This window comes from Oncorhynchus mykiss, chromosome 22 (assembly GCF_057628025.1).
Source record: "Oncorhynchus mykiss isolate SJ-2025 chromosome 22, ASM5762802v1, whole genome shotgun sequence".
Lineage (NCBI taxonomy): Eukaryota > Metazoa > Chordata > Actinopteri > Salmoniformes > Salmonidae > Oncorhynchus > Oncorhynchus mykiss.
In genome coordinates this window covers 21,695,759-21,709,969 of record NC_143043.1, presented here as the reverse complement: position 1 = coordinate 21,709,969, position 14,211 = coordinate 21,695,759, and the positions used below count along the sequence as shown (strand labels likewise).

Sequence of the window (14,211 nt, the reverse complement as noted above, 5' to 3'; positions counted from 1 at the left end):
TACACACACAATGTAAGGGGATGGAATAATAATATGTATATATATATATATATATATATATATATATATATATACACACATATATATATATATATATACACACATATATATATATATATATATATATATACACAGTGCCTTGCGAAAGTATTCGGCCCCCTTGAACTTTGCGACCTTTTGCCACATTTCAGGCATCAAACATAAAGATATAAAACTGTATTTTTTTGTGAAGAATCAACAACAAGTGGGACACAATCATGAAGTGGAACGACATTTATTGGATATTTCAAACTTTAACAAATCAAAAACTGAAAAATTGGGCGTGCAAAATTATTCAGCCCCTTTACTTTCAGTGCAGCAAACTCTCTCCAGAAGTTCAGTGAGGATCTCTGAATGATCCAATGTTGACCTAAATGACTAATGATGATAAATACAATTCACCTGTGTGTAATCAAGTCTCCGTATAAATGCACCTGCACTGTGATAGTCTCAGAGGTCCGTTAAAAGCGCAGAGAGCATCATGAAGAACAAGGAACACACCAGGCAGGTCCAAGATACTGTTGGTGAAGAAGTTTAAAGCCGGATTTGGATACAAAAAGATTTCCCAAGCTTTAAACATCCCAAGGAGCACTGTGCAAGCGATAATATTGACATGGAAGGAGTATCAGACCACTGCAAATCTACCAAGACCTGGCCGTCCCTCTAAACTTTCAGCTCATAAAAGGAGAAGACTGATCAGAGATGCAGCCAAGAGGCCCATGATTACTCTGGATGAACTGCAGAGATCTACAGCTGAGGTGGGAGACTCTGTCCATAGGACAACAATCAGTCGTATATTGCACAAATCTGGCCTTTATGGAAGAGTGGCAAGAAGAAAGCCATTTCTTAAAGATACCCATAAAAAGTGTCGTTTAAAGTTTGCCACAAGCCACCTTGGATACACACCAAACATGTGGAAGAAGGTGCTCTGGTCAGATGAAACCAAAATTGAACTTTTTGGCAACAATGCAAAACGTTATGTTTGGCGTAAAAGCAACACAGCTCATCACCCTGAACACACCATCCCCACTGTCAAACATGGTGGTGGCAGCATCATGGTTTGGGCCTGCTTTTCTTCAGCAGGGACAGGGAAGATGGTTAAAATTGATGGGAAGATGGATGGAGCCAAATACAGGACCATTCTGGAAGAAAACCTTATGGAGTCTGCAAAAGACCTGAGACTGGGATAGAGATTTGTCTTCCAACAAGACAATGATCCAAAACATAAAGCAAAATCTACAATGGAATGGTTCAAAAATAAACATATCCAGGTGTTAGAATGGCCAAGTCAAAGTCCAGACCTGAATCCAATCGAGAATCTGTGGAAAGAACTGAAAACTGCTGTTCACAAATGCTCTCCATCCAACCTCACTGAGCTCGAGCTGTTTTGCAAGGAGGAATGGGAAAAAAATTCAGTCTCTCGATGTGCAAAACTGATAGAGAAATACCCCAAGCGACTTACAGCTGTAATCGCAGCAAAAGGTGGCGCTACAAAGTATTAACTTAAGGGGGCTGAATAATTTTGCACGCCCAATTTTTCAGTTTTTGATTTGTTAAAAAAGTTTGAAATATCCAATAAATGTCGTTCCACTTCATGATTGTGTCCCACTTGTCGATGTGGATAGGGGGGCTCTCCCGCTGCTGTTTCCTGAAGTACACATGTTGTATTCGGCGCATGTGACAAATATAATTTGATTTAATTCAGACGGAAGACAGCAGATCCAAAGGTTAAGGTTAGGGAATAGGGACATTTAAATTGCTTAAAGTTAGAATAATGGTAGCTTTGATTCCAGCCGATTTTTCTCAAGCCATTCTCAAATGAGAATACAGTGTTGAGATCTGGTACCCTGAGACTTCAGTAGGGGGTAAATAAGGGTTAGGGTCATTATCAGATGATTAACCTTTGTTGCTCATGATCATTTATACCAGGTGCGAACGTGTCCTATCTCCTGATCTTGCCCACATTCTGATTGTGCCCATATCTTTTTGACGATTAAAATAATTGATTGCAATCAGAACTTCCCAAGCATTTCGGAAGTAGTTGGACGAATTGATTGGTTGGATTAAAGCTCACTGGTCAGAGTTTAGTAAAGGTTAGTGGGGTCTGAGGTGGATGGGGGACTTCAGACGCGGGTTGCGACCCGGAAGGTTTCCAGTTCAAACCCAAGTTTGACTTTTTTCCCGCCAACATTACCCAACATACTTCACTAATCACATTTCTAATTTATTAACATTCTAAGTGCCTCAACAGCAGTTGACTATGCACTGGGATAGAGGGTCACAGGTTCTAACCTTGCCGATCCCCTTTCTCAAAAAAGAGATTAAGTCACTTAATGGTAAAAGGCATAGATTTCAGCTTTATTGGTATTCACGTTTTTTAATCAATGAGTTATTTACAGACCTGTACAGTGCTGCAGATGAAATGAATATTATATAAATATATACAGTGCCTTGCGAAAGTATTCGGCCCCCTTGAACTTTGCGACCTTTTGCCACATTTCAGGCTTCAAACAAAGATATAAAACTATTTTTTTGTGAAGAATCAACAACAAGTGGGACACAATCATGAAGTGGAACGACATTTATTGGATATTTCAAACTTTTTTAACAAATCAAAAACTGAAAAATTGGGCGTGCAAAATTATTCAGCCCCCTTAAGTTAATACTTTGTAGCGCCACCTTTTGCTGCGATTATAGCTGTAAGTCGCTTGGGGTATGTCTCTATCAGTTTTGCACATCGAGAGACTGAACATTTTTCCCATTCCTCCTTGCAAAATAGCTCGAGCTCAGTGAGGTTGGATGGAGAGCATTTGTGAACAGCAGTTTTCAGTTCTTTCCACAGATTCTCGATTGGATTCAGGTCTGGACTTTGACTTGGCCATTCTAACACCTGGATATGTTTATTTTTGAACCATTCCATTGTAGATTTTGCTTTATGTTTTGGATCATTGTCTTGTTGGAAGACAAATCTCCGTCCCAGTCTCAGGTCTTTTGCAGACTCCATCAGGTTTTCTTCCAGAATGGTCCTGTATTTGGCTCCATCCATCTTCCCATCAATTTTAACCATCTTCCCTGTCCCTGCTGAAGAAAAGCAGGCCCAAACCATGATGCTGCCACCACCATGTTTGACAGTGGGGATGGTGTGTTGCTTTTACGCCAAACATAACATTTTGCATTGTTGCCAAAAAGTTCAATTTTGGTTTCATCTGACCAGAGCACCTTCTTCCACATGTTTGGTGTGTCTCCCAGGTGGCTTGTGGCAAACTTTAAACGACACTTTTTATGGATATCTTTAAGAAATGGCTTTCTTCTTGCCACTCTTCCATAAAGGCCAGATTTGTGCAATATACGACTGATTGTTGTCCTATGGACAGAGTCTCCCACCTCAGCTATAGATCTCTGCAGTTCATCCAGAGTGATCATGGGCCTCTTGGCTGCATCTCTGATCAGTCTTCTCCTTGTATGAGCTGAAAGTTTAGAGGGACGGCCAGGTCTTGGTAAATTGGCAGTGGTCTGATACTCCTTCCATTTCAATATTATCGCTTGCACAGTGCTCCTTTGGATGTTTAAAGCTTGGGAAATCTTTTTGTATCCAAATCCGGCTTTAAACTTCTTCACAACAGTATCTCGGACCTGCCTGGTGTGTTCCTTGTTCTTCATGATGCTCTCTGCGCTTTTAACGGACCTCTGAGACTATCACAGTGCAGGTGCATTTATACGGAGACTTGATTACACACAGCTGAATTGTATTTATCATCATTAGTCATTTAGGTCAACATTGGATCATTCAGAGATCCTCACTGAACTTCTGGAGAGAGTTTGCTGCACTGAAAGTAAAGGGGCTGAATAATTTTCCACGCCCAATTTTTCAGTTTTTGATTTGTTAAAAAAGTTTGAAATATCCAATAAATGTCATTCCACTTCATGATTGTGTCCCACTTGTTGTTGATTCTTCACAAAAAAATACAGTTTTATATCTTTATGTTTGAAGCCTGAAATGTGGCAAAAGGTCGCAAAGTTCAAGGGGGCTGAATACTTTCGCAAGGCACTGTAGATTCAGATGATTCAAAAGAAGCCTTAGGATCTCCCAACAGAAAACACATTTTGTTCATAATCAAACTAAAGGGTTGACTGAAAGACTGATGTTACTGTAATTTTACCATGGTTACCGATACTGACATCATATTTTGAAGGAAAGAATCCAGGTATACCTAGATTGTACATACGTTGGTATACCTTGTATTTCATTCAAGCTGGAAGCATTGTGAACTGCAACACTGACCATATTCAAAGCATTGGATTTCTGTGTTCGACGTAACTTAGAAGGCTATCACAGTTTTATTATTATGAAATACAGAGCACTCGGAAAGTTCAGACCTCTTGACTTTTTTCCACATTTTGTTACGTTACAGCCTTACTCTAAAAATTGATAAATACATTATTTTCCCTCATCAATTTACACACATTACCCCACAATGACAAAGCAAAAACAGGTTTATCAAATGTTTTTCAAATGTATAAAGCAAACAAAATACTGTATTTACATAAGTATTCAGACCCTTTGCTTATGAGACTTGAAATTGAGCTCAGGTGCATCCTGTTTCCATTGATCACCCTTGATGTTTCTACAACTTGATTGGCGTCCACCTGTGGTAAATTCAATTGATTGGACATGATTTGGAAAGGCACACCTGTCTATAAGGTCCCACAGTTGACAGTGCGTGTCAGAGCAAAAACCAAGCCATGATGTCAAAGGAATTGTCCGTAGAGCTTCGAGACGGGATTGTGTCAAGGCACAGATCTGGGGAAGGGTAGAAAAAAATGTCTATAACATTGAAGGTCCCCAAGAACACAGTGGCCTCCATAATTATTAAATGGAATTAGTTTGGAACCACCAAGAATCTTCCTGGAGCTGGCCTGCCCGGCCAAAATGAGCAATCGGGGGAGAAGGGCAGTGACCAAGAACCCGATGGTCACTCTGACAGAGCTCCACAGTTCCCCTGTGGAGATAGGAGAACCTTCCAGAAGCACAACCATCTGTGCAGCACTCCACCGATCAGGCCTTTATGGTAGAGTGGCCAGACAAAGCCACTCCTCAGTAAAAGGCACGTTTGCCTAAAGGCACCTAAAGGACTCAGACCATGAGAAACAAGATTCTCTGGTCTGATGAAAACCAAGATTGAACTCTTTGGCCTGAAAGCCAAGCGTCACGTCTGAAGGAAACCTGGCACCATCCCTACGTTGAAGCATGGGGGTGGCAGTATCATGCTGTGGTGATGTTTTTCAGGGGCAGGGACTGGGAGACTAGTCAGAATTGAGGGAAAGATAAATGGAGCAAAGTACAGAGAAATCCTTGATGAAACCCTGCTCCAGAGCACTCAGGACCTCAGACTGGAGTGAAGGATCACCTTCCAACAGGACAACTACCCTAAGCACACAGCCAAGACAACGCAGGAATGGCTTCGGAACAAGTCTCTGAATGTCCTTGAGTGATTCTTGAACCAGATCGAACTCTGGAGAGAGACCTGAACATAGCTGTGCATCGACGCTCCCCATCCAACCTGAGAGCTTGTGAGGATCTGCAGAGAAGAATGGGAGAAACTCCCCAAATACAGGTGTGCCAAGCTTGTAGCGTCATACCCAAGAAGACTCGAGCCTAAAAACCTGTTTTTGCTTTGTCATTAATGGGGTATTGTGTGTAGATTGATGGGGGAAAAAACAATTTAATCCATTTCAGAATAACGCTGTAACGTAACAAAATGTGGAAAAAGTCTAGGCGTCGGAATACTTTCCGAATGCATTGTATACATTATATACTGTAGTACTAGTTGTCTTCTGCATAGTAAAACATTACTTTTATCAACCAATTTACTGGAGTCAAAATCAAGCTTGATGGAAATCAACTTTTGAATGTATTGTTTTTTGCAGCTTTATCTATAAGTTGTTACAACATTTAGCTGAAGCAGTGATAACAGTGATCTGTTTCTAAACCCTCCACCTCCCAGTTTTTAGATTTAGGAATTCAGTATGGGGAAATAAATTGGGTCACCGCTAAATGGGCCTGCAAACTAAGTTTGGTTTGCTACTAGCAAACTCCCTTAAAAAGACCTTTGCTTGAAAAACAAGAAAAAAGCAGCAATATTACGGTTTGTCCCTCTTGAGATGCCGTAGCAACAACTTAGCCAATAACACTTCTTCAAAAGAGTCAGAATGAATCGATGATAAATCAAGAATTATTAGTAATTAATGTTGCCATTTTTGCTGAGGAGGTCTTAGTAATTTTACATCTAACTAAGATGTTTGGTGCAGTATTTCTCAAGTGAGAAAATGTGCGTGAAAATTTGAATAATCCTGTCTATAGTTCCCACTGCTACTAGGAGTAGTACTGTTGACCAATCACCGACGAAGGGGCATATACTTGGGCTACCAAACTTCAACTTGCCTCAAGAAAAATGTTTGTGTGCGCGAACAGACAACAACAACAAAAAACAGCCAAAACAAAGAATAACGTCACAAAATGTTGTTGCAATATACGCGCAAACTGTTTCGACTGGGAGGCATTCGACAGGCTTTTCAATTTGTTTACAGAATTTTTGGGATGGTTCAAGAGATGAATCTCACCACCACAACCACCACATTTTTTTGCTGAGCAAACCTAGTGCCCTGGCAGCTGAATTCTCACTTGAGATACACATTCCAAACTTCACCAAAACTTGATTTTCCAGTGAAATAATGTCCACTTGTTAATGTGCCATGTTGCCCAGCCTAGACTAATGCAACTTTTTTAGAGCTTCTTGAACATCGTTTGTGGTAGGGTGGGAACTGACGTGCTATGACTAAAACTCACTGATATCGCCTTCTATCGAATAAACGTCGTAAGAAAGCCCATCAAACATAGTGCTTGTATTCGCGTTCATTAAGGACTTTGGCAGTTGTGGTCCCCTATTCCAAACAACTCAACTCTCTGTTGTGAGTATGTGTGTCTTTGGCCTGTTATAATAGCATCGTACAATTAAGAAGCCATTTGCTCTTAATAAAAATAGCATGGCCTTTTAGAGTTGCATATTTGTGCTGTAAATTCTATGGGGCAGATGGCAGTAGTTCATCATTGGATAGAATACAGTAAGTAAAAACCAGGGTGCTTGGCCCTAGACATTTTTGGCCAAAACAAAAGGTATTTGTGAACCCAGCACTCTTTTTGTGCCCAGAAGCAAAGTCCCGGTAAAAGTGTGTGAATCCGTCCTAATGTCCTGATTTACTCATGGCATGCGGACCTAGCCAGCCCTCAGGAATGTCCTATTGTCATTGGCATTCAAATTCACAAAATGGGAGGACGCTGAACCTCTGTAAAACATTCCTAGAGCATCATTTTGTCAAAGTGACCGTAGTCAGGTCCTCGGTTGCTGCAGCTCGTGGTCAGACCTGCTTAATGGTAGGCCGGGACCCGTATCGCGATATTCATTCCATGGCAAAAATAAAAACACGAAGCTCTTTGGTCCTTTAAAAACCTGCTGTATGTAAAATATTGTGTGCTATAGCTTGGAAAATAAATGAACGGGACAACATAATGATTTTTGTTTCCAACATTAGGGCTGAAGTTAAATTCGCTTCATGTTTTGTTTCCTTGCCCCGATACTAACGAATATCGCGATACTGGTATCGTCCCGGACCTACTTCATGGGTAGTTTGAAGAATGAGTTTCCTTTGTTGGTGGATGTGGACCACAGGCCCCCTGGGACGCCATTATCCAATAACCCTAAACTGGGAGCTTCTGTCTGGGAAGACAGATGGAGAGGGAGGTGTGTAGCTGCTGATCCCAGCAAACATTTCAAGTGAAAAACACTGGCCACTTGAGGGGCCTATTAATAACTTCCTACATAGGACCTGAAATTTGGCCCCAGGATGACACGCGTCAAGCAACAAAAAAAAATAAACTGTATAATTTTACTGAAAGGCAGAACCGGTAATTTTCAAAGCAGGATTCAATGATACTCCCCTGCTTTATTGGCTCCCAAGACGGTTTAACCAAACCCACCCCAACTCTCATCCTCTAGCTAACGATGGAGGGAAGCACATGGTCTAGATTGAATATGAGAGGAGTAGCCAAGGTCTTTGTCTGTTAGTCAAGGTCAAAATGTCACCAAATGAGTTACAACATCCAAGTATGTATTAATTAAACAGAAAAATGGCTTTGGACCATAGATTGGGATAAACATCTGTCATCTCCAGCTGGTACATGTTCGTAGTGTTTTTTTGTTTCACCCTGAATCTGAGTGCTGTCTGGTCTCCTGTCTTCTGGGCATCCATTTGTCTCTCTCTCCCCAGAGGGTCAAGGTGAATCCCAGAACAGAAATGCCTCTTGCACTACCTGCCCCCCCCCCTCCCCTCCTCCTCCCCTCATGGCACGTCACACTCGATGTAGGGGATGTCACTGTAGCGGCTGTCCACCTCCAGCCACTGCTGCACTGCCCGGGCCACAATCTCCTCCGACAGCCGCTGGGCGTACTCCAGCAGGATGGGGTCCACCCGGGCAGAGTCTTTCCCTGACACCGTCTCAGAGTGGACCAGCAGCGCATTCTCGCCCCATCGCTTCCCAAGCTTGCCGTCCACCTTCTCCACCGAGTTGGCGTACTGGGTCGGATTGCTCTTCTTGGATTTGACGCATCCCATGATATAAATAATGTAGCATTGATTTCAGGGAGCTGGTGAAGCAGGAGTGTGTCTGAGAGGGGCTTAGGCTCTGGTCGAGAAGTGACGGCTAGGAAGCCGATTCTTGTCTGGACCACGCTTCGCTGGAATAGTCCAGATGGTCAGCCATGCTCCTGTACCTCCCCGACACAGATCTTTCCCATGTGCTGTAGGGAGAGAAAATAGGGAGAGGATTTCAGTGTTTTATTTTCCATCAGAGGCAGCCTAAAAATACCAGATGGTAAATTAAAGGATTGAGAGGCCTACTATTTTCACAGTGACTTAGCATTTTCCCCTCTGTTACCACCTATGCAGCAGTATCTACACACCGGACACACCGCGTCATTTCAACATGGACCTTGTTGGGTCATATTTGGTTGAGACGTTGATCAATGAGAGATTTCAACCTTTTATTCACCCACTCAAAAAAGGACAGCCAGAAGTGTGTTGAATTCCCAATGTGTTATCACTACACTTTCAACCATCTAAAGCACAACCAAATTCCAATGGAAAAACCATGTCTGATTTTTGGTTAAGTTAAGTCATCTGAATGTGTTATCACTGCGCTTTCAGCCATTAATCTAATAGCACAACCAAATGACCTGGATTGCAGTTGAGATTAGACTTCATTAAAAGTACATCGTGCAAGTGATCAATGCTGTTCAAGATTCTGCCACAGATTATTACAGCAATTGTGAAGATTTCCACAGACGTGCGACCTTTACATGCTATGTTGAACATGCACGCTTTCTATGATTACATAAAAATAAATTTATGGTTAGAAAACCTCCATGTGGCCATGGATGTTACTCATTTGAAGGTTGACTAGATACTGTTACATTAGTTTCTAAGATTGCCTTAACTTTTGGCTATTTACTGTACTACAAAAGTCATATTGAATTGTGTTTGGTTGATAATGCAACCAAATATCAACATTTAAAGGAGATGCATCTAATGCTTCAATAGCTTCATCTGAGCCACTGGGTTAATCACATTCTTTAACTTTTATTTTTGGTTTACTTGGAGACGTGAATCGAATATATAATTTGTTAACTTGTCAAAGTTATAAGGCTATTTATTGTATTTCAAAAGTAATATTGAATTGTGTATGGAAGCAAATATCAACATTTGAAGGAAATATATTTTTGTTCTGTATAGCTTGTAGAGAAACTGGAATTAAAGCCCGATGAAGTTAATGGCACAAAAGATACAAACGCAAGATGTAAAGTGTTTCATGAGCTGAAATAAAAGCATGCTGACTGCAGGAATGTCCACCAGGGCTGTTGCCAGAGAATGTTATGTTCATTTCTCTACCATAAGCCGTTCTTTTAGAGAATTTGGCAGTAAATCCAACCGGCCTCACAACCGCAGACCACGTGTAACCATGCCAGCCCAGGACCTCTATATCCACCACTGGCACGCTGGAGAAGTGTGTTCTTCACAGATTAATCCTGGTTTCAACTGTACTGGGCAGATGGCAGACAGCATAGTGTGTATGGCGTTGTATGAGCTAGCGGTTTGTTGATGTCAACATTGTAAACAGAGTGCCCCATGGTGGGGTTATGGTATGGGCAGGCATAAGCTACAGACAACGAACACAATTGCATTTTATCGATGGCAATTGAATGCACAGAGATACCGTGACGAGATCCTGAGGCCCATTGTCGTGCCATTCATCCGGCGCCCTCACCCCATGCATGGTCCCGAGTCGCAAGGATCTACACAATTCATGGAAGCTGAAAATGTCCCAGTTCTTCCATGCCCTGCATATTCACCAGACACGTCACCCATTGAGCATGTTTGGGATGCCCTAGATCGACGAGTACAACCGCGTGTTCCAGTTCACGCCAATATCCAGCAACTTCGCACAGCCATCGAAGAGGAGTGGGACAACATTCCACAAACAATAGCCTGAATAACTATGCGAAGGAGATGTGTCGCGCTGCATGAGGCAAATGGTGGTCACACTAGATAGGGACTGGTTTTCTGACCCCTACCTTTTTTTTTTAAGGTATCTGTGACTAACAGATGCATATCTGTATTACCAGTCATGTGAAATCCATAGATTAGGGCCTAATGAATTCATTTCAATTGACTGATTTATTTATATAAACTGTAACTCAGTCAAATCTTTGAAATTGTATATTGCGTTTATATTTTTGTTCTGTGTAGATATAGAGCATTTTCCAAATTACTTATCATTTTTTTCACTTTGAAAAATGTGGATTAGGTTGTGTTTAATTATAAGGCAGCAAAATGTGAAAACTGCAAGGGGTGTGTAGACTTTGACTAGGCATTGTGTAAATAGACTATGTGGCGCTAGGTTGAATGCACAAAGGACTGATGTTATTTGCTGTAGTCCACATCTCCATCTGTCCTGTGCGTGTGTGTGCTGCCTGATCCAGATTCAAGGTGGCATGTGATTATTTCTCTGACAGAGCAGCACACTATTATATCATCCCTTCATCTCTCACATACAATTAGATTTTTACAGATGCTGCAAAATGCTAGCATTGTAGCTTATGCTTTTTGACAGTGGCTTCCGCTTATATAAGTACCGTGCTGATTCCTGAAACTTCAATCAGATTTTTATGACATCTTTTCACATTTTAAGACAAAGTGGGGAAAGGTGATGTCTGTTACCTTATGTCAAGCATGTCGCTCTAGCCCAAGTAGCATATAAGGAACGTGGCAATGTAGCATTTCGCTCAAGCGTGGAACGTGGCAAGCATGTCGCTCTAGCCCAGGTATCATGGGACGCGACCCTATAACCCTACCTCCCTCCCCAGCGGATTTAGAAACTGGGGGGTGGGGTATTACAACCAACACATTTAACAATTCTACTTTACATTTTGTTATTATATTTTACATTTGGAAATAACCTGATTATGTGTAATATAGTCGTATAGGTTATTATTTGAGAAAAAGTTATTCTAAATAAAAAATGTGTCCATTTCATTTCCGTTCTTGGGAATGTGAGGGTGAAGTTGGCCATACCAGGGACGTTTAACCCCCATTCTCCTATAACCCACCTTTCTTGAATTAGTAAGGGCATATATGAAATAATCTCACTATTGAAATGTGAACATAAAAGGTCAAGGAGAAATGCTAACCGGGATGGGGAAATAGAGGGCGAAATAGTTGTCACCCTTGGAAATAGGATTCTGAAAAATCCATACTCGTGAGCGCATTTCTGCTTAATACAACATTATTTAGAGGTAGCCCATTTCCCACACAAATACATATCATAAAATATCGTTGATGCCTGGGATACGTACCTTCAAGAGGGCTCTTGGGAAAGTAGGACTGGGTGAGTTTACCCCCATGAATATCAAATTCACCCAGGGGGAAATCACATCCTCGTTTTCTCTTTAACGACACTTTCCCCTACGGTTGATTTCAATAAAGAAGTGTCATACATCCACACGGATTGTGAACCGAAATATGTGTGCCGCCTCTCCTTTCTATTCAATCTCCTTATCGCCTTCAAACCGCTGCATATGCGTCCAATGATTTGAACTTGAAGCTTGGAAGGCAGCGATAGCATTGGTCGGTTTCTCTCTCTGCACGAAATGTGCACTACGTTACCAAACTGGGCACCATACCACATTGTGCAGTAATTTAACTAAATGCTAAATCGATTTAAGGTCTTAAAGCCATGAATAGTCATACCTGGATGACTACACCTTCTTGCCATCATTCTACTCGAGATTGTCCATAGGTCATCGTTGAAATTGTTGCCTGTTTGACTACACTTTCTAATGGCGGCTGTAGCTTGTAGGACGTAATTATATTTTTAAAACACACTCAACAGCAATTAGTAGCTGTGTCGACTATGTCGTGGAGGTAAATTGTGCGCATACAATCAGGATACTGATACTTGTACAATATCACCCTCTTGTGGCATGCTTGACTTCTCAGTGATTTATTACAATGTTTAAAGTAAGGAATATATTCAGTTGTTGCTATAAACTAATGCCATAGATTATAATCCTGTCTCCCAGGCCTTTGCTGGAAGTGTACCCCCGTGCAGCTTCCCTGTGTCTAAATTTTAGGCTACTACTGAGTCTGCCAAGGGGTCTGGACCATTATGGCACAGGAGGTACGGTAGTGTGCTTTCGCTTAAACCGCAGAGGTTTTATGAGTATTGATAGCAAGCCATATGTGCTCGGATATATTTCAAACCAATTGTTGTCAGTTAAAAATATATATATATATGACGAGTTCGTTCTTGACGAATGCGTAAATCTGTAAAACTCATGGAGGAGTGTGCGTAAAACTGTATAGTCCATAAATGTAAATTAGTTAAAGTCGTTTAGTATGTTTTCTTTCACATAAGGGATATAGTCTCAAATTCCATAATGATAATAGGCTATAAACCATTGACATGACTCGTGACCAAGTCATTGTGTCATGCCATCCATATTGCTGCGTAAAATGTACATAATTTAGACGATTTGATTGACTTTCATTAGAACCTATATGTTACTTTTCATCTGTAAATGAAAATAATATTTCATAACCTGTGTGTAATGTTGCAACTGTAGTTGTCGATAAGCCGCACGATGGCACTAAACGTCTAGACAAAAAAGCTTTCGCAAATCAGACACCCCAAGGCAACAATAACCAGTAGCCTATAGTTTAGTACAGTATAGTAGGCCTACATTACAGGCCATTTCGCTATATATTTGGTATGGTATCTATCCTATAGCCTATTGATTAATACATTTTGCCTTTGGAAAGTAGGTTTGGAGACATGTAGGTCTACTCCATGTAGCCTATAGGTCTACATAGACTAAATATTGGTTCCTGTCATATTTGTAAATAATTGACCTTACATTTTCAAGAGAGATTCAGAAAGATAGGCAAGCTGATCATATAACTAACTGATTGTAAAAGAAGTGGTCATAACTCAGATTAATTTGATCCCTGTAGCTTTGATGGGATGCAGGGGCGGACTGGCCATCTGGCATTCCCGACAAATGTCTGAAGGGTTGGTAAATTCTTTGCCTAGAGGGCCTGTCTAACTTTTTTTTTTTTTTTTTTTTTGCGCAAAATTATAATTATCTGGCTAATAATGGTGGCCTCAATTAATAAAATGGGCTGGTGTGGGGGCCTTGAGGAAACATTTTTAGTTGTGGGTGCCTCAAGGGGGAAAATGTGCCATTGTGTTATAAATGCCAGAACCGATTTCTGGTTCCAGTCCACCCCTGGTGTGATGGGATAGGCTGAATAAAACAGGTTTCTCAGTGGCATTCAGATGTTGACAGGCTGTGGCTGACTTAAGTTCATGCAATAAATCAATAACCATATCCGAAATGTTTATTTGACCATTTGCAGTACTGTCTTGTCTGATTGATAGTGTAGTTGTCTCAAAACTATTCCAAACCTTGCCATTGCGTACCTCTTTAAGGTTTGACAGAAAAATACAGTTCATGCCTGTCTGTTAAATTCATTGTTGCCAGCCCAACCAATCATAGATTT

General features: G+C 41.1%; 1 protein-coding gene across 2 annotated transcripts; it reads right to left on the bottom strand.

Annotated features, from left to right (window-relative positions):
* Positions 1 to 5,928: 5,928 nt before the first annotated feature.
* akap19 (A-kinase anchoring protein 19) lies at positions 5,929 to 12,564 on the bottom strand. Of its 2 annotated transcripts, none has more exons than XM_036958930.2 (2): positions 12,006 to 12,564; positions 5,929 to 8,894 (listed from the first exon to the last, which is right to left on the bottom strand). In XM_036958930.2, the coding sequence occupies exon 2, from the start codon at positions 8,707 to 8,709 to the stop codon at positions 8,437 to 8,439; it is 273 nt and encodes a 90-aa protein (XP_036814825.2). In that variant the 5' UTR covers positions 8,710 to 8,894; positions 12,006 to 12,564; the 3' UTR covers positions 5,929 to 8,436. The 2 variants fall into 2 exon arrangements, with proteins under 2 accessions (XP_036814825.2, XP_036814826.2); XM_036958931.2 differs by lacking the exon at positions 12,006 to 12,564 and adding an exon at positions 11,371 to 11,470.
* Positions 12,565 to 14,211: the final 1,647 nt, after the last annotated feature.